General features: G+C 63.2%; 1 protein-coding gene across 6 annotated transcripts in view; it reads left to right on the plus strand.

Annotated features, from left to right (window-relative positions):
* CASKIN1 (CASK interacting protein 1) overlaps positions 1-19,715 on the plus strand; it is a 21,167-nt gene continuing 1,452 nt past the window's right edge. The window contains exons 1-19 of one of the 6 annotated variants that reach the window (XM_035266552.3): positions 1-426; positions 8,326-8,377; positions 8,479-8,576; positions 9,069-9,214; positions 9,432-9,527; positions 9,608-9,738; positions 11,435-11,543; positions 11,622-11,730; positions 11,824-11,918; positions 12,072-12,189; positions 13,472-13,573; positions 13,681-13,769; positions 13,845-13,929; positions 14,010-14,101; positions 14,916-15,026; positions 15,110-15,211; positions 16,626-16,764; positions 16,929-18,935; positions 19,178-19,607. In XM_035266552.3, coding sequence (XP_035122443.3) covers positions 333-426; positions 8,326-8,377; positions 8,479-8,576; positions 9,069-9,214; positions 9,432-9,527; positions 9,608-9,738; positions 11,435-11,543; positions 11,622-11,730; positions 11,824-11,918; positions 12,072-12,189; positions 13,472-13,573; positions 13,681-13,769; positions 13,845-13,929; positions 14,010-14,101; positions 14,916-15,026; positions 15,110-15,211; positions 16,626-16,764; positions 16,929-18,935; positions 19,178-19,607 — 4,205 coding nt within the window. In that variant the 5' untranslated portion in view covers positions 1-332. Of the gene's footprint in view, positions 427-5,651; positions 5,762-7,634; positions 7,979-8,325; positions 8,378-8,478; positions 8,577-9,068; positions 9,285-9,431; positions 9,528-9,607; positions 9,739-11,434; positions 11,544-11,621; positions 11,731-11,823; positions 11,919-12,071; positions 12,190-13,471; positions 13,574-13,680; positions 13,770-13,844; positions 13,930-14,009; positions 14,102-14,915; positions 15,027-15,109; positions 15,212-16,625; positions 16,765-16,928; positions 18,936-19,177; positions 19,608-19,715 lie in introns of those variants that run through there. The other 5 variants (XM_078344347.1, XM_035266555.3, XM_035266553.3 and 2 more) reach the window with 5 other exon arrangements.

Consider the following 19,715-nt stretch of genomic DNA (forward strand, 5'->3'; position numbering starts at 1 on the left):
GGAGCCACGGGCCCGGGCGCGCGGCCGGCGCGGGCTGACGGAGGTCGGCGGCCCGGGTGCGGACCCCGGCGTCCGGGAGGCGGCGCCAGGTGCCGCGCCCCCGCCCCGCGCCCGCCACGCGCCCCCGCCCCCGGGCCGCCCCCCGCCCGTGACGCGCTCCCCGCCCCCTCCGCGCGGGTAGCCCGAGCCCGAGCCGGAGCCCGAGGAGGGCGAAGGGGCGGCGGGCGGCGAGGAGGCGGCGGGGGAGGCGGCCGGTGCCGCGGGGCCGCCGCCGCCTCTGAGCCGCGCCGAGCGCACGAGCGCAGTCGCGTCGCTGCGGCCCCGGCCGCGCCATGGGGAAGGAGCAGGAGCTGGTGCAGGCGGTGAAGGCGGAGGACGTAGGGACCGCGCAGAGGCTGCTGCAGAGGCCGCGGCCCGGGAAGGCCAGTGAGTGCCGGGGGCGCGGGGCGCGGGAGGGAGCCCCGGGGCCCCTCCCCGGCGCGGAACCCCCTACCCCGCCCGGCGCCGGGCGGGGAGGGGACGCTGTCGGGTCCCCGGGGGCGGGGCGGGGCCAGCAGCTCCCAGACCCTCAGTCCGTGCCCCCCACCCGCTGCCCCCAGCACTGGAGATGGGGCGGCCCCGAGCGCCGGCCGTCACCCTGAGCCCCCCAGCGGGCACCTGGCGGCACCCGCCTCCTGGGCCGCGGGCGTTCGCATCCCTCCCTCCCTGCCTCTGTCCCCCTCCCTTCTCAGGCTGCAGGCTGACAGCTGGAGGTCTCTGCTGGGGCCTGCAAAGGGCGAGGCGGATGCCGCCCCCCCCCCCCACCACACGCACCGGGCAGACAGGGAGGGGGCCCTTGCGGCGAGGAGCGACCCGGGAGCTGACAGTCCCTGGCAGACCCCCTCCCCGCCCCATGTTTAATAACACGCTTTGCAGGGAAGGTGGGGGCAGGACCACGCTGGGGGTGTGGCTGCCCTGGCATGGCCGGTGGGGGGCCATTTACTGATGGGAGAGCAGAGGCCCAAGGTCGCCCAGCCCAGGGCAGGCTGGACTCCAGGCGGGGCCGGCCTGGGGACAAGGGCTTGGGGCTCTGCTCAGGCAGGCTCCAGCAGACCCAGGTCCCCAGCTTCCCTGCGGGGAAAAGAGGCCATGAGGGAGTCCGGGACCACCACTGGCCATCCCTAACTTGCGCTGTGGGGGCCCCGGTAAAGGGCTGGGAGCTGGGAGCCCTGATCCCAGCACTCATCCTGGCTCAGCGCGTAGCCTCCCTGGGGGCCGCTGGAGATGGATGGATGGGCGTGTGGACCAGCCGCGTGTGCGGCTGCGCACGTATAGCCGTGTCAGTGTGTCAGGGCACCTGTGCGGGCACAGCCAGGGCTCTGCAGGTCGGCATCGGCATGTGGGGTCTGGGCGTCCTCCCTCCTCACTCCACCCCCACAGACTGTAAGCCAGGGAGTCCCCCTCCCCTTCCTCCAGGGGGATACCAAGGACTGGGACTGGCTCCTGGGCGGTGGGAGGACCTAGAGTCCCAAAAGGACAACCGACCCCCCGGTCTCCCCCCCCACCCGTTTCACCAGTGGCCCATCACTGACTGGCCAGCTCCTGTCCATTGTGTGCAGTAAGAGCAAGGGGGCACCGGTGCCTTGCAGGCTGGCCTGGAGCTGATTTCAGGTCCCAGGGCTCGGCAAGGGAGAGCTTATGGGCAGAGGCAGCCTCAGCTGAGCCTGGAGAGCAGGTGCGGGGATTGAGAGGGAAGGCGAGGTAAAGGCTTCCACCTAGTGGTCGCATGACCTTGGGCACAGACAACTCCAGCTCTGTGGACCTCAGTCTCCTCATCTGTAAGATGGGATGTCAGCCTCACGTTGGGGTCCTAAGACCAGTGAGCTTCGGCACTTGAAGCCCAAGCATTCAGTAAGTGCTCAGTAAATGCCAGCGACGACCTCGGCCTTAGGCCAGGGGCAGGAGAAGTGGGGGCTTCAACTCTGGGGGTTCCTCTTCCCTTCTATTGTGGCCATTCTGGGGAGATGTGGGGGCTCCCACCCTCACCTGGAGCCCCCAGAGGTCTCTGCCTGTTCTGCCTGGCCTCTGGAGCAGGAGAGACACCTGCCCTGGCCCCGTCTGTGCTCTCTGACTCACAGGGGCGGGCGTAATAAATCAGAGGAGAAATCCCTCCATGAATTAGCTCAGTCGTCATGGCAACGCTGGCCTGCTTTGGAGTAAGATGTATTTTGATTCAGCAAAGTACAGCTGAGTTTGGGCCGCGAGGTGGGGGGTGTCCAGCAGTGTCCTCCACGGCCCCCTGAGCCCAGGACTGTCGCCGTGAGCCTTGCTTCCAGGGTCCCCTCTGGGTGCCCGGCGCCTTCCCTCCATACCCCAGCTCCAGAGTCACCCCAGGCTCAGCCAGCCCCCCAGTCGCCCCACCCTGAAGGGAGCCTCCTGTGCCCGCACATGCACTCTTAGCAGCTGTCCTTGAGGTGAAGAGGAACCTGCTCTGGGGGAGATGCTGGGGCAGGGGCTGGCCTCCTGCTGGCTGGGAGGGGTCCACTCTTCCCTCTGACCCAGACCCCGTCCATAGATGCCCTTTGTCCATGAAGGCAGGCCTGAATGCCCTGGAGGATGCCCCTGAGCACCAAGGGCCAGTGCCCGCCACCCTCTCACCTTGGCCCACTAATGGCTCCCTTCTAGCCTGGGTATGGATCCTACCCCAGAGGTGGGGCCAGGCTCAGGATGCCGTGAGAGGGCTGGTTGTGGCTAAGGGTTTTTGTTGTTGTTTTCTTTGAGACAGAGTCATGCTCTGTCACCCAGGCTGGAGAGCAGTGGCTGGATCTCAGCTCACTGCAAACTCCATCTCCCTGAAGCAATTCTTCTGCCTCAGCTTCCCAGTAGCTGGGACTACAGGTGCGCGCCACCATGCCTGGCTAATTTTTATATTTTTATTAGGGACAGGTTTTCACCGTATTGCCCAGACTGGTCTCAGACTCCTGACCACTAATCTGCCTGCCTCATGCTCCCAAAGTGCTGGGATTACAGACTTGAGCCACTGCACCTGGCCTGGGGGCGAAGGTGTTACTGTCATAGTTACAGGGCTTAGGGACCTCGTGGAGAGGGAGGGGCTCCTGGACTTTGATCCTGGCCCTAGCCCCCTCCAGCCATACTCTGTTCCTGCTTCATCCAGAGAACCTGTTTTCAGGTGAAACGGCCCCCAGCCCCAGGCCCTTCTCAGTTCTGGAAACTTCTTGGGTACCCACTTTCCCCCAAAGGAATTGGAGTTAGCACGTCCCAAGACCTCAAGCTGCCCCCATCCAAATTCAGCTATTTTTCTTCTTGAGGAGACCATGGGTGGGGAGAGGGATGAGATGGCTTTAGTCATGTACCCCTCCTCGTGTGGGGGTGGTCCCCTTCCTGAGGGAGACTCCCCTCCCCCACCAGCACCTGTTACTTTCTGGGCTTTGACTTCCAGCCCCTCTGAGATTTCAGCCCCTGCAGGTGTGGTGTGGCTGGGTGAGAAGGTGGGTTCCACAATGAGCTCTCTGGCTGCCTTAGCTGAGGAAGGGAGGACAGGGCCAGGCTTGGGCAGTCCTGGGGACATGCTGAGGGCTGGCTGCCCTGGAGCAAAAGAGCTTCCTGAGTGTGGCCCTGGCAGGGACTCCTGGGACAGTGACATCTGCACTCCCTTCAGCTAATGGGTAACAATGGCAGCCCTGCAACAGAATTCCCAGGTCCTCATGCAAAATGAAAACGCAGGGCCCTTTGCTCAAAAAAGAATTTCAGGCCCGGCGCAGTAGCTCACTCATGCTTGTAATCCCAGCATTTTGGAAGGCCGAGGCAGGTGGCTCACCTGAGGTCAGGAGTTCGAGACCAGCCTGACCAACTTGGAGAAATCACGTCTCTACTCAAAATACAAAATTAGCTGGGTGCGGTGGCACATGCCTGTAATCCCAGCTACTTGGGAGGCTGAGGCGGGAGAATCGCTTGAACCCGGGAGGTGGAGGTTGCGGTGAGTCGAGATCTCGCCATTGCACTCCAGCGTGGGCAAAAAGAGTGAAACTCTCGTCTCCAAAAAAGAAAAAAAGAATTGCAATATGGCGACAGGTGTGGGGGCCCTTCTGAGCCAAGCACAGGCCACACCCATGAAGCCACCGAGGTGGGCAGGCAGCATGTGGGAGACGAGGACATCAGTCCAGTCCCCAGCTAACCGAGTACCTTGTCTGCCTAGGGCACTGTTTTAGCCACCGAGGATTCTGCAGTGAGCAGAACAGATGATAGCCCTTGTCCCCTTGGTGCTTGTAGCTCAGTGATGGAGATGGGTGAAAGCAGGAGGAGGCTGACGTGTCAGGTGGTGATGAGGGCCACAGAGGCAAGCACGGTAGCCGAGGGGCGGGCAGGGTTCACTTCAGATGCGCAGAGCATGCTGAGTGAGTGGCCTGTGGGTAAAGACCTGAAAAACGCCAGGGAGGCCGTGGGGGTAAACTAGGGTACAGGAGTCCGAACATGCACATGGGGTGAGGGAGGCCGTGGGGATAACTAGGAAAGAGGAACTGCACATGCGCATAGCGTGAGGGAGGCTGTGGGGGTAACTAGGAAAGAGGAACCGCACATGCGCACAGGGTGAGGGAGGCCGTGGGGATAACTAGGAAAGAGGAACCGCACATGCGCATAGGGTGAGGGAGGCCGTGGGGATAACTAGGAAAGAGGAACCGCACATGCGCACAGGGTGAGGGAGGCCGTGGGAATAACTAGAAAATAGGAACCACACATGCGCATAGGGTGAGGGAGGCCGTGGGGATAACTAGGAAAGAGGAACCGCACATGCGCACAGGGTGAGGGAGGCCGTGGGGATAACTAGAAAATAGGAACCACACATGCGCACAGGGTGAGGGAGGCCGTGGGGATAACTAGGAAAGAGGAACTGCACGTGCGCATAGCGTGAGGGAGGCTGTGGGGGTAACTAGGAAAGAGGAACCGCACATGGCACAGGGTGAGGGAGGCCGTGGGGGTAACTAGGGTAGAGGAGTCCGCACATGCGCACGGGGTGACGGAGGCCATGGGGGTAACTAGGGTAGAGGAGCCCGCACATGCGCACGGAGTGAGGGAGGCCGTGGGGGTAACTAGGATAGTGGAGTCTGCACATGCGCACAGGATGAGGGAGGCTGTGGGGGTAACTAGGAAAGAGGAACCGCACATGCGTACAGGGTGAGGGAGGCCGTGGGGATAACTAGGAAAGAGGAACCGCACATGCGCACAGGATGAGGGAGGCCGTGAGGGTAACTAGGGTAGAGGAGTCCGCACATGCGCACAGGATGAGGGAGGCCGTGGGGGTAACTAGGGTAGAGGAGTCCGCACATGCGCACAGGATGAGGGAGGCCGTGGGGGTAACTAGGGTAGAGGAGTCCGCACATGCGCACAGGATGAGGGAGGCCGTGGGGGTAACTAGGGTAGAGGAGTCCGCACATGCGCACAGGGTGAGGGAGGCCGTGGGGGTAACTAGGGTAGAGGAGTCCGCACATGCGCACAGGGTGAGGGAGGCCGTGGGGGTAACTAGGGTAGAGGAGTCCGCACATGCGCACAGGGTGAGGGAGGCCGTGGGGGTAACTAGGGTAGAGGAGTCCGCACATGCGCACAGGGTGAGGGAGGCTGTGGGGGTAACTAGGAAAGAGGAACCGCACATGCGCATAGACTGAGGGAGGCCACGGGGATAACCAGGGAAGAGGAGCCGCACAGGCAGACAGTGAGGAAGACCGTGGGGATAAAGTAGAGACAAGGAGCCGCATATGCGCACAAGGTGAGGAGGGCCGTGGGAATAACTAGGAGGAGGATCCGTGCATGCGCACAGGGCACGTGCAAAGGCCCTGCCACAGGGCGGCCTGTAGGTTGGAGGGAAGTCTGGAGGCCTATGTAGCTGCAGCAGGAGTGATGGAAGGAATGGGAGCTAAGAGCAAAACAGCAGCCCCTCACACACAGCCATCATCCAACCCCAGCCTCCCCTTCTGGCCCCTCACACGCAGCCATGTCCAACCCCAGCCTCCCCTTCTGGCCCCTCACACGCAGCCATGTCCAACCCCAGCCTCCCCTCCCAGTGAGAGCGGTTCTGCCAGGGAGGGGGTCTTTGGAAGAGGGGTGGAAGGATCTGACTCATGTTCTCACCTCTTTTTTTTTTTCTTTTTTGAAATAGAGTCTGGCTCTGCTGCCCAGGCTGGAATGCAGTGGCATGATGTCAGCTCACTGCAACCTCCTCCCAGGTTCAAGCGATTATCCTGCCACAGCCTCCTGAGTAGCTGGGACTACAGGCACATGCCACCACGCCCAGCTAATTTTTTAAATTTTTACTAGAGACAGGGTTTCACTATATTGGTCAGACTGGTCTCGAACTCCTGACCTCATGATCCACCCACCTCAGCCTCCCAAAGTGCTGGGATTACAGGCATGAACCTGCCTGGCCTCTTTTTTTTTTTTCAGACAGGATCTTGCTCTTGCCCAGGCTGGAATGCAGTGGTGCAGTCATGGCTCACTGCAGCCTCAACCTCTGTGGCTCAAGTGATCCTCCCACCTCAGCCTCCCAAGTAGTGAGAACCACAGGCACACATCTCCATGCCTGGCTAATTTTGTTTATTTCTTTTATTTTTTGTAGAAACAAAGTCTTTCTATGTTGATCAGGCTGGTCTTGAACTCTTGGTTGCAAGTGATCCTCCTGCTTCAGCCTCCCAAAGTGCTGAGATTACAGGCATGAGCCACCGCACAGAACCTGACTTATGTTTTCCCAGGGAAACATGCAGTGGGTGTGGAGGTTAGACCAAGGGATGCAGGAGGATCTTAGTGACACCAGTGAGGAGGGGATGGGACCAATCCTGCCAGAGATGCTGGCCTGGACCAGGGCAGTGACAGTGGCCATGGGGAGACAGGCTAGGGTTTCAAGTGTGCTCTGGGGGTGTCTGGGAGGCAGAGCTGACGGACAAGCTACAGGTGCACAGGAAAGGCCCCAGGGCTGGCTCCAAGGTTTTGGCCTGGGCCCTGGTCAGGAAGGATTGCATTGCCACTAACCAAGAGGGACACTAGTGCCAGCAGTGTCTGAACAGAGGAGGAGGGGCCAGCGAGGCTGGAGACCCCTTTGCTTGCCAGGAGAAACCCCGGGCTGGAGAGAGGTGGGGGTGGGATTCTTGTACAGCTAATATTAGTAATCGCCACACACCAAGACCTGGCTTGTGCCAGGCCCTGCACGCTTTATGTCTGGAAATGCTCTCACGCCTCCAGGAGGCCCTGTTAGCACCCACTGCTCCAGCTCAGGGAAGGTGTCAGCAGCCAAGGCCACAGGCTGCTGAGTGGCAGAGCAGAGATTTGAATTCATAGCTGTCTGACTCCCTTGTTCAGCCTTGTGGGTCATCAGGGGACCCACACTCTGGGTCTAGTGGCCGAGACCGAGGCCAGGGCAGCTGGGGCTGCTGTGGCTCACTGTGCAAGCTCTGCAGCCAGCCCTGTGCCTCGATTCCCTCAACTCCCCTGCCCTCAGCACCCACCCCCTGTCCTGGGCCTGGACAAAGGGGCCTCTGTCCTGCCAGCTCCCCTCTCAGAGTGACTGACCCACAAATGGGTTATGTAACCACGGCCCAGATAGGCGGGGGTTTGGCCCGTCTGCTTGGACTGGAGCCCACTGGGAGGTCATTGGTGGGCTTCCCTCCTCTGGTAGCTGACTGGGAGAGATCAGGTTGGGGGCGCCCAGGAGGCCCCTCTGGCCTCAGGTGCTCCTAGCCCCACTGGGGAGGAGGCGGCCGTTCTCGTGAGGTCGCTCAGAGGTGCCAGCCCACTCGCCCGCCTCCCCCTTCTGCTCATCCACACTGGCTGTGGCCCAGGGCTGGCAGTGGGGGTGCTGCATGGTGGAGACGCAGATCCTCCCCCAGAGATACCCCCATTTCCGGGTGTTCCAGCCTCCCTGGCCACCCCCGGCCCCATCTGGATCCTTCTGAGAGACAGATTGGGCCGGCTCTCTCCCTCCCACCATTGGCAGGTGCTCAGCCAGCATCCCGAGGGAGGGGTGCGCGTGCACATGTGTGTGTCTGTGTGGGTGCACGGCCTTGCCTACTGTCCCCAGGTGGGAACAAGGACCCCAGGCCAGAGTCCTTAGTACTATGAACCCCCACATCTCAAAACAATGAGACACCAAGGCCCAAGTGGCTGGCACCTGGGTGCGGGGCAGAGCTGAAGGTGTGAGTGCGGGAGTGGACGAGTGTCTGCAGACTGAGAGCCCAGCAGAGCTGTGCCTGCCAGGGAGATGGCTGGCACCCTCTCCCTGCCCTCAGGCTGCCTGGAGGGGCTGGCACAGCCTCCCTTCATCAAGTCTCCTTCCATCCCCAGAGCTCCTGGGCTCCACCAAGAAGATCAACGTCAACTTCCAGGACCCCGATGGGTGAGTTCTGAGCCGGACAGTGCCTGCCTGCATAGGAGGGTGGCTCCTGGAGAGGGATGGGTGCTGGGGCCTCTGCTCTATGCGTCCTCTGCCTGTGCCAGCTTCTCAGCTCTGCACCACGCGGCCCTGAATGGCAACACGGAATTGATCAGCCTGCTGCTGGAGGCCCAGGCCGCTGTGGACATCAAGGACAACAAAGGCAAGACTGGCCCAGGGCCTCTGGCAGGGACAGGGGCAGAGGCAGTCGGGGTGGGGGCTCCCCAGGGCCTGCGTGGATCCTTGGCCGAGTTCTCAGCCCAGGGACTCAGCCTAAGCTCAGGCTTGTCCTTGTGGGATCAGGGTCCTGGAGGCCAGGAGTGGGCTTGGGGTCAGTGGTCAGGTCCCAGCATTCCCCCACTCCCCAGCGCTGGACTTGGGGTTGGGGTCAGCTCCCACCACCCTCTATCCCCCAGGGTTGGTCTTGCGGTCAGTGGTCAGCTCCCAGCACCCCCACCCCCCAGCACTGGGTTAGGGTCAGGGTTCAGCCCCCAGCATCCCCCATCAGGGGTGGGCCTGGGATCAGGGGTCAGCTCCCAGCACTTTCCCACCCCCAGGGTGGGCTTCGGGGCAGGGGTCAGCTCCCAGCATCCCCCACCCCCCAGCGCTGGACTTGGGGTCAGGGGCTGGCTCCCAGCATCCCCTCACCCCCCAGGCATGCGGCCACTGCACTACGCAGCCTGGCAGGGCCGGAAGGAACCCATGAAGCTGGTGCTGAAGGCAGGCTCTGCTGTGAACATCCCGTCCGATGAGGGCCACATCCCCCTGCACCTGGCAGCCCAGCACGGTCACTATGATGTGGTGAGGCCAGAGTGGGGGCGGAGGCGGGGGCAGCACAGCCTGAGGATGCCCGGGGCTGAGGATGCCCGGGGTAAGGATGCCCTGGCTGAAGATGCCCGGGGCTGAGGGTGCCAGGCTGAGGGTGCCCAGGGCTGAGGGTGCCCGGGGCTGAGGGTGTGCAGGGCTGAGGATTCGCAGGCTGAGGATGCAAGGGCCTGACTGCACCCTTGGCCTCCAGTCTGAGATGCTGCTACAGCACCAGTCCAACCCATGCATGGTAGACAACTCGGGGAAGACACCCCTGGACCTGGCTTGCGAGTTCGGCCGTGTTGGGGTGAGTCCTCCACAGATCCCCGTGGGGAGGAGCTGGGGAGCCCCACACCAGGGCCCTTCTACCCTGACCCCTCCTTCAAGGTGGTCCAGCTGCTCCTCAGCAGTAACATGTGTGCGGCGCTGCTAGAGCCCCGGCCGGGGGACACCACTGACCCCAACGGCACCAGCCCTCTGCACCTTGCAGCCAAGAACGGCCACATCGACATCATCAGGTAGAGCTGGTGGCAGGGAGGGCCTCAGGGTCCCTGGAGTTCAGCAGCAGCCTGGGGCTCGGGGCAGGAATATGCAGGGTCCCAGGTCCACAGTCAAGCCTCTGGCATGGCCTACAGCGCCCATGTACAGAATGAGCTAGAGGGGCTGGGGAGGGGGCTTCTGCTTGCTCTTTCCCGGCCCTGCCGCCCCTGGGTGCACTCGAGGTGCCGAACTTCTCTGAGCCTCAGTTTCCCATCCATAAAGTGGGGCTCACAGCAGTGCCTACACTGGTGTCAAACAAGATAGCAACTGAGAAGTCTTCGTGCCGGGAGGGCCGTTTCACAGCACTCACTGTGGGCTGGGCACAGTGGCTCACACTTGTGATCCCAGCACTTTGGCAGGATTGCTTGAGGCCAGAAGTTCAAGACCGGCCTAGGCAACAGCATGTCAAGATCCTATCACTATAAAACACAGAAAAATTAGCTGGTCGTGCTGGCGCACACCTGCAGACCCAGCCCTTGGGAAGCTGAGGCAGGAGAATCGCTTGAGCCCGTGAGGTTGAGGCTGCAGTGAGTGGATTGCACTACTGCACACCAGCCTAGGTGACAGAGAGACCCCGTTTCTAATTTTTTTTTTTTTTAATTTGAGACAGAATCTCGCTCTGTCACCAGGCTGGAGTGCAGTGGTGTGATCTCAGCTCGCTGCAACCTCTGCCTCCTGGGTTCAAGCGATTCTCCTGCCTCAGCCTCCTGAGTAGCTGGGATGACAGGTATACACCACCACGACTAGCTAATTTTCATCTTTTTAGTAGAGATGGGGTTTCACCATGTTGGCCAGGATGGTCTGGATCTCCTGACCTCGTGATCCACCCGCCTCAACCTCCCAAAGTGCTGGGATTATAGGTGTGAGCTACTGTGCCTGGCCTCATCTCTACTTTCTTAAAAAGTGGGCCGAGTGCGGTGGTTCAAAATGTCTGCAATTCCAGCATTTTGGGAGGCCGATGCAGGAGGCTTGCTTTAGCCCAGGAGTTAGAGACCAGCCTGGGCAACAAAGCTTGTCCTGGTTTTTAAACAAAATAAAAGCAAAACAAAAGAGCTGGGAACAGTTGCACATGCCTGTAATCCCAGATATTCTGGAGGCGGAGGCAGGAGGATTGCTTGAGGCCAGGAGTTTGAGGCTGCAGTAAGCCATGATTGCACCACTGCACTCCAGCCTGGGTGACACAGACCCTGTCTTAGAAAGAGCAGGCCGGACACAGTGGCTCATGCCTATAATCCCAGCACTTTGGGAGGCTGAGGAGGCTGGATCAGGAGGTCAGAAGTTCGAGACCAGTCTGGCCAACATAATGACACCCCATCTTTACTAAAAATACAAAAAATTAGCTGTGTATGGTGGCAGGCACCTGTAACCCCAGCTACTCTGGAGGCTGAGGCTGAAGAATCGCTTGAACCTGGGAGGTGGAGGTTGCAGTGAGCTGAGATCGCACCATTACACTCTAGCCTGGGTGAGAAGAGCCAAATCCTGTCTCAAAAAAAAAAGAAAAGAGAAAAGAAAAAGCGCTCAGCACTCAGTGTATGTCAGAGACACAGGGCAGGGCTCACAGTCCTCAGCCCCCTTGCAGGCCGCTGGGGCACCTGGAAATGGAGGCCTGGTTTGGGGTTTTGGGGCTGGCTTTCTGCTAGAAAGCTCCGCCTGTCCATTTCACCTTCCTACCAGGCTCCTCCTCCAAGCTGGCATTGACATTAACCGCCAGACCAAGTCCGGTACCGCCCTGCACGAGGCTGCGCTCTGCGGGAAGACGGAGGTGGTGCGGCTGCTGCTGGATGTGAGTCTGGGGGCGAGGGGCGCTGGGCCCGGTGGGCTGTGGGGGCTCCTGACAGGGCCTCACGTCTCACGTGTGCAGAGCGGGATCAATGCCCACGTGAGGAACACCTACAGCCAGACAGCCCTGGACATCGTGCATCAGTTCACCACGTCCCAGGCCAGCAGGGAGATCAAGCAGCTGTTGCGAGGTGGGCCCAGGCAGGGCAGAGGAGCAGGGGCTGGGGCTGGAGCTGGGCCAGATCAGTCTGCAGGACTTGGGGGGCCCCCTCCTGTATCCCCAGAGGCCTCGTCGGCCCTGCAGGTCCGGGCGACCAAGGATTATTGCAACAATTATGACCTGACCAGCCTCAACGTGAAGGCGGGGGACATCATCACCGTAAGCATGGCCCCCGGGGCCTACTGGGCAGGGAGGGGGCGGGACCTGGGCATGCACACCTTAGAACACCCTCCCGCTGCAACTGGGGGGCCCTGAGCAGGGGGCACTGAGAAAGGGGGCATCTCCCTAAGTGCTCCTCACTGTACTGGCCAGGTCCTCGAGCAGCATCCGGATGGCCGATGGAAGGGCTGTATCCATGACAACCGGACGGGCAATGACCGTGTGGGCTACTTCCCGTCCTCCCTGGGCGAGGCAGTCGCCAAGCGAGCAGGCAAGTCCCACCCTGCCCGGGAGGAGGAGGCAGGAACCCAGTAGTCTGGGCCTGGGGGCTGGAAGCGGGGAGTGTGCTGAAGGCGTGGGGGTCTCACAGGGCTGGGGTTGAGCGGGGAGCACCTGGGTGCCCCATCGGTGGTCTCTCCGTCTGTTCCCACACTTGTTCCTTCACGTGTTGCACCAAGCCCAGTGTGCCCCCACGTTCTGGTTCTCAACTGGCCACCAGGGCAGATGGGGACCCAGCTCCCAAGGAGCTTGCCCTGGGGTGGGAAGGGGCAGGGACAGCAAAGTAAACATGGAGGGACATTTGCCAACCGGTGACCCAGGGAAGGCGTAGGGCCTGCTTGAGATGGGGCAGTCAGAGAAGGCCAGAAAATGCCCTGAGAGGTGAGTGGGTTCCAAGGGGCAGGAGCTGTGTGTTGAAAGGGGATGGGGACGGGCACGGTGGCTCATGCCTGTAATCCCAGCACTTTGGGAGGCTGCGGCGCGAGACAGTTTGAGCCCAGGAGTTCGAGATCAGCCTGGGCAACAGAGTGAGATTCAATCTCTACAAAAAATAAAATTAGCCAGAGGTGGTGGTGTATGCCAGGAGCCCCAGGGTCTTGGGAGGCTAGGGTGGGAGGACTGTTTGAACTTGGGAAGTGGAGGCTTCAGTGAGCCAAGACTGTGCCAGCCTGAGTAACAGGGCTAGATCCTGTCTCACAACAATAACAATGACAAAAAGGCACTCAAGTGTCTGCTCTTGGTGAGGAAAAAAGAAAATACCAAGGCGCTGAGGCAGGCAAGAGCTTGGCACCTTTGAGGAACAGGAGGCTGAGGAGAGGGACCAGGCCAGGGGCCCAGGCTGTGAAGCCCCACGTGGTGGCTCAGAGGGACCATTTTATTTTTAATGGAGGACACGGAGGTTGACAGGCAGGGCCAGCCCCGCCATGGCCATCTAGCTCCTGAGTGGAAGCCTTGGCTCCAGCTTGTGCGGGGGCTCCTTGTCTGCCCCCGGTCCTCAGGACAGAGACGTTCACACTGTCCAGCAGTTTCCGGCCCGCCTGCCTCCAGGACCCCAGGGCCACCAGCAGGATGCCTGGGCTGGGCTGCCTCTGCCCCTCTCCTGCTCTAAATGTCTGGGGTGGGAGGGGTCTTCCGAGGGTTTCTGAGCTCCCTGGGGACAACAGTGGGCAGAGAGGACCCCCCATTGTGGCCGCTTGGCCTCTGCCCCATCTCCCCTCTGTGTCAGCAGCCACCCGCACTAGCCTAGGACTCAGGAGGCTGTGCTCCGCCCACAGGTCCCCGAGCAGGCACTGAACCAAGCCTGCCCCAGGGAGGCAGCTCATCGGGACCCTCCGCACCCCCAGAGGAGATCTGGGTGCTGAGGAAGCCTTTTGCAGGTAGGCCGGGTCCCCGAAGGGCAGAGGTGGCAGGACTTCCTCAAGGCACCACCGTGGGGCCAGGCAGGGGCCAGCACCAGCTTCATCCTGCCCCCTCGCGCTGGCAGGTGGGGAACGAAGTGGCAGTGTGAGCGGTGTGGCTGGCGGCCGGGGCAGCGGGGGCCAAGCCCTACACGCAGGCTCCGAGGGTGTCAAGGTAGGTGGGGTGATGGCCGGGGCCAGGGTGACCGGGCTGGGAGCGGGTGGGCAAGCCAGTGTTTCTGGGTTGCAGCTCCTGGCAACAGTGCTTTCCCAGAAGTCCGTCTCCGAGTCCAGCCCGGGGGACAGCCCTGTCAAGCCTCCGGAAGGATCCACAGGTAAGAGCAAGGATGCTGCCTCACAGCCTGGCAGGGAAGCAGCCTGACAGCCCTTGTCCCCCACCCACTCTCATCCCCAGGTGCGGCCCGGTCCCAGCCTCCAGTGGCCCACGCTGGACAGGTCTATGGGGAGCAGCCGACCAAGAAGCTGGAGCCAGCATCGGAGGGCAAGGTACAGGGCTTGGGGGGCTCCCAGCATGGGCTCCGGGAAGAGGCGGTCAGGCTGATGGGCACCTACACGGCTTGCCTGGCCTGGCTGTGGCAGGGTTGGGGGCATTGCCAGGCCAGACCCTTTCTTCTGTCTGTGTGTGTCGTGTGTGTGTCCGCCCGCGCGTACAGGTGTCGTCATCGTGCAGGCTGTGTGTGTGGGCCAACCTGTGCCTCCGTGTGCGCATGTGTGTGCGTGCGGGGTGCGTGTGTGATGGTGTGGCTGTGAGCTGCGCACAAGTGTCTGTGTACAGGTGGAGGGCTGGGTATGAGACAGTGCAGTGTGTACATGGACACAGTGCATGATGTGTGAGTGCACCCGTGTGTGGGGGAGGCGTAGGCTGCTGGCTGAGTCCTGCACAGCGGAGGCAAGGTGCCGCTACCTGTGGCCACAGAGCCCACCTTCCAGTCTAGCCCCGGGCCCCTTTCCCAGAGTCTCCTCCTATGGGGCCACACCACCTGCCTCCCCAAGATGGCACGGGGCGTCCCTGGTGCAGGAGCAGGGGACAGGCAGGGAGGCGTGTGGCGGACAGCAGCAGCCCCCACCCCGGTGGAGATCCAAGACGAAGGCAGAAGGGTGGAGGATGCTCCAGGAGGTGCCTCAGGGACCGCGGACTGAGGATCATTCACGGGCCAGGCTTGCCAGGGCCTGCTGCAGATGGAGCAGCGGACAGTGGACTCAGCGGCTGCATGGCTCATCGGCCAAGCAGAGAAGGAGGCGCTGCGGTGGCAGGGCACGGCGGGCGGGCAAGCTGTAGTGGGTGCCTTGTGTCTTCCAGAGCGCTGAGGCCGTGGGCCAGTGGCTCACCGCGTTCCAGCTACAGCTCTACGCCCCTAACTTCATCAGTGCCGGCTATGACCTGCCCACCATCAGCCGCATGACCCCCGAGGTGAGCTTTCCACACGCTGCCAGCGCCAGCTACGCCCCACGGACAGGCCCAGTCCCCAGCTGACAAGCCTCCCCTCTGCTTAGGACCTCACAGCCATTGGTGTCACCAAGCCGGGCCACCGGAAGAAGATCGTGGCAGAGATCAGCGGCCTAAGCATCCCCGACTGGCTGCCTGAGCACAAACCCGTAAGGCCACCCGCACCCCAGGGGCTGGGCCCAGGACGGGCAGACAGAGAGCCTGCCCCCCTGGCCACAGCCCCCACCCGCCCTCAGGGGCTTGAGGGAGAGGAACGTGGATGATGTCCTGGGAGCAGGGAGCCTCCTGGGCGGCCCCTGTTCTGTCAATGGGACGAGGTGAAGCTGTCCGGGGGCCATCGGAGCTAAGGGACCCTGAAATCAGGAGAGTCCCCTCCGCATGTCCCTGTTATCACCAGCACTCCCTCCGCATGCAGACTGTCACACAGGGACCCCCCAGCCACCGTGCCTCCAAGCATTGCCACTCACATGCAGACTGCAGGGGGCCATATTTATGGCCTGTGCTCACACACAACCAGGCATGTGCCGGCCCACAGAACACCCTGCAGGCATCCACCAGCTGCCTGTGTGCACACATGCTCTACCGCATGGGTGGCCCTCACCAACAGACGACACACCCCAGTTTCCGGTGACACCCGCACACGCTATGGCGGGTGTGGTCATTAGCGGAGGTGTGCGTGCAGTGGGATGGGTTCTGGGCCTGCAGAAGGTGGGCTCAGGCCTAGCCCAACCTGAAGCGGACTTGGCCTCACACAAAGCTCTGGGTTCCCAGTGGGATAGGTGATCAGTGGCTGTCAAAAGCCACCCGGCAGGCGGGTCTGCACTCACCCTACCTTGCCCCACTCAGTTGGTGGCTCACTGGTCCTCCTGGGGGTCATGTTCTGGTCCCATGGGCCTTGCCGTGCACCTGGGGTGGCTGAGTGTGCCAAGAGCAGGTGCATGAGTGAATTCCAGTTGGGAGTGTGGACGCCTGGATGCCGCTCAGAGAGTGATCGGGTGTCAGTGCAGACTGCTGTGCGTGTTGGCACGTGTGTGTGTCGTGGCTTTGTGCAGCCGTGCATCTGATTCAGGTGGGAAAACAGTGAGAGGTCAGCGTGTGACATGGGATGGGGTGCTGGTTCCCGTGTGTGGCTGGGAGCGCAGCATGCAGGGCGTGTGTGTTCCTGTACCAGGTGTGGCCCTGTGCGTCTGTGTCCACGACTCTGGGGTGTGTCTCCTCATGGTGCTGTGCCTGTGGCTGCCTGGCCAGGTGGGAAAGTGCCTTCTTCTGCCCCGCCCTGACAAGGGTGTCCTGTGGATGCAGTCAGTCGTGTGTGTGTGTGTGTGTGTGTGTGTGTGGTCAGCCATGTGTGTGTGCACGTGTGTTCACTGTGTGGCACGCAATGCCTGGTGTCTGAGCTGAGGCTCTGCCTACGTTTCTGGTGCCAATGCCTTGGGCTATCCGTTCGTCCTTCTGTCTGTTTGTGCCCCAGGGGCCCAGTGTCCCCTCCTCTTCCAGTTCCAAGTAGGTGGGCAGGGTGCAGGCAGCCAGCCCAGGTGGCCCCTGTCTGTCTCTGCTCCATAGGCGAATCTGGCCGTGTGGCTGTCCATGATCGGCCTAGCCCAGTACTACAAGGTGCTGGTGGACAATGGCTACGAAAACATCGATTTCATCACTGACATCACCTGGGAGGACCTGCAGGAGATTGGCATTACCAAGCTGGGTGAGGCCCCAGCCCAGACCCTAGCCCCCTGCCCCCAGCCCCAGCCTTAGCTCCAGCCCCAGGCTCTGCCCCAGCCCCAGACCAAGCCCCCAGCTGAGCTGGTAGCCCAGCCCCTGCTCCTCCACCTCCTGGTCCACCTGACCTGCCCCCTGTGCCCCACTCAGGACACCAAAAGAAGCTGATGCTGGCTGTCAGGAAGCTGGCAGAACTGCAGAAGGCTGAATATGCCAAGTACGAGGGGGGCCCCCTGCGCCGGAAGGCACCCCAATCACTTGAAGTGATGGCCATCGAGTCGCCACCTCCACCTGAACCCGCACCGGCCGACTGCCAGTCCCCTAAGATGACTACCTTCCAGGACAGTGAGCTCAGTGACGAGCTGCAGGCTGCCATGACTGGCCCGGCAGAGGTGGGGACCACCACCGACAAGCCCTCCAGCCACCTGCCACCTACCCCAAGGGCCACCACACGGCAGGAGCCCAGCCTGGGTGGCCGGGCACGACACATGAGCAGCTCACAGGAGCTGCTGGGCGACGGTCCCCCAGGGCCCAGCAGTCCCATGTCTCGAAGCCAGGAGTACCTGCTGGATGAGGGCCCGGCCCCCGGCACTCCCCCCAAGGAGGCCCGGCCAGGCCGTCATGGTCACAGCGTCAAGAGGGCCAGCGTGCCCCCTGTGCCTGGCAAGCCCCGGCAGGTCCTCCCACCAGGTACCGGCCACTTCACGCCCCCTCAGACGCCCACCAAAACCCGGCCAGGCTCTCCCCAGGCCCCTGGGGGACCTCATGGTCCGGCCCCAGCTACGGCCAAGGTGAAGCCCACCCCACAGCTGCTGCCGCCAACAGAGCGTCCCATGTCACCCCGCTCCCTGCCTCAGTCGCCCACACAACGTGGCTTTGCCTACGTGCTGCCCCAGCCTGTGGAGGGCGAGGCGGGGCAGGCTGCCCCGGGGCCTGCACCCCCACCTGTGCCGACGGCTGTCCCCACACTGTGCCTGCCCCCCGAAGCCGACACGGAGCCGGGACGGCCCAAGAAGCGAGCCCACAGTCTGAATCGCTACGCGGCCTCCGACAGTGAGCCTGAGCGGGACGAGCTGCTGGTGCCTGCTGCTGCGGGTCCCTATGCCACCGTCCAGCGGCGTGTGGGCCGCAGCCACTCTGTGAGAGCACCTGCGGGTGCCGACAAGAACGTCAACCGCAGCCAGTCCTTTGCGGTGCGCCCCCGAAAGAAGGGGCCCCCACCGCCCCCGCCCAAGCGCTCCAGCTCGGCCCTGGCCAGTGCCAACCTGGCAGATGAGCCAGTGCCGGATGCTGAGCCTGAGGACGGCCTGCTGGGGGTCCGGGCACAGTGCCGGCGGGCCAGTGATCTGGCTGGCAGTGTGGACACGGGCAGTGCCGGCAGTGTGAAGAGCATCGCAGCCATGCTGGAGCTGTCCTCCATTGGGGGTGGGGGCCGGGCTGCCCGCAGGCCTCCTGAGGGCCACCCCACTGCCCGCCCTGCCAGCCCAGAGCCGGGCCGGGTGGCCACGGTGCTGGCCTCAGTGAAGCACAAAGAGGCCATTGGGCCTGGTGGCGAGGTGGTGAACCGGCGCCGCACACTCAGCGGGCCAGTCACCGGACTTCTTGCCACTGCCCGCCGCGGGCCTGGGGAGTCTGCAGACCCAGGCCCCTTTGTGGAGGATGGCACTGGCCGGCAGCGGCCTCGGGGTCCCTCCAAGGGCGAAGCGGGCGTCGAGGGCCCGCCCTTGGCCAGGGTGGAGGCCAGCGCCACACTCAAGAGGCGCATCCGGGCCAAGCAGAACCAGCAGGAGAACGTCAAGTTCATCCTGACTGAGTCCGACACGGTCAAGCGCCGGCCCAAAGCCAAGGAGCGGGAGGCCGGGCCTGAGCCACCACCGCCACTGTCCGTGTACCAGAATGGCACTGGCACCGTGCGCCGCCGACCGGCCTCAGAGCAGGCTGGGCCTCCGGAGCTGCCCCCACCGCCCCCGCCTGCCGAACCCCCGCCCACCGACCTGGTGCACCTACCCCCACTGCCCCCGCCTGAGGGTGAAGCCCGGAAGCCGGCCAAGCCGCCTGTCTCTCCCAAGCCCGTTCTGACGCAGCCCGTGCCCAAGATCCAGGGCTCACCCACACCCACCTCCAAGAAGGTGCCGCTGCCAGGCCCTGGCAGCCCAGGTAGGTGTATACGATGAGCCAGGGTGGGGTGAGGGGGCGTCAGGACCCTGTTCCACCTCCCTACTCGGTGGTCTGAGGGGTTTTCCTTTTCCTGGAGTTGATGGTGGGGTGGGAGTGTGTCCAGGGCTGGGGCAAGCTGAGCAGGGTCCTTCCTGGTCCGCCAGCAGGCCGTGGGAGGCTGGGGCAGGGGGCGCGGCGGCGGGGCTTGTGCCCACCCGGTGCCAGCGTGGTCCTCCTTGCAGAGGTGAAGCGCGCCCACGGCACGCCGCCGCCCGTGTCTCCCAAGCCGCCGCCGCCACCCACAGCGCCCAAGCCCGCGAAGGCAGCCGCGGGGCTGCCTTCGGGCAGCGCCGGCCCTTCGCCCGCGCCCTCGCCCGCGCGCCAGTCACCCGCCGCCCTCGCCAAGCCGCCCAGCACGCCGCCCTCGCTGGCTGCCAGCCCCGCCAAGCCCCCGTCCCCCGGCGCGCCCGCGCTGCACGTGCCCGCCAAGCCCCCGCGCGCCGCCGCTGCCGCCGCCGCCGCCGGCGCTGCCGCTGCGCCCCCTGCCGCACCAGAAGGCGCCTCGCCCGGCGACAGCGCCCGGCAGAAGCTGGAGGAGACGAGCGCTTGCCTGGCCGCAGCGCTGCAGGCAGTCGAGGAAAAGATCCGGCAGGAGGACGGGCAGGGTCCGCGGTAGGTGCGGGGCGGGACCTGGCGGGCGGAGGGCGGGGCTGGCCGAGGTGGGCGTGGTGCGGGCGTCGCCCTCCCCGCTCGCTCACGCCCCACGCGCCCCGCCCCGCC

The sequence above is a fragment of the Callithrix jacchus genome, chromosome 12, assembly GCF_049354715.1.
Source record: "Callithrix jacchus isolate 240 chromosome 12, calJac240_pri, whole genome shotgun sequence".
Classification (NCBI taxonomy): domain Eukaryota; kingdom Metazoa; phylum Chordata; class Mammalia; order Primates; family Cebidae; genus Callithrix; species Callithrix jacchus.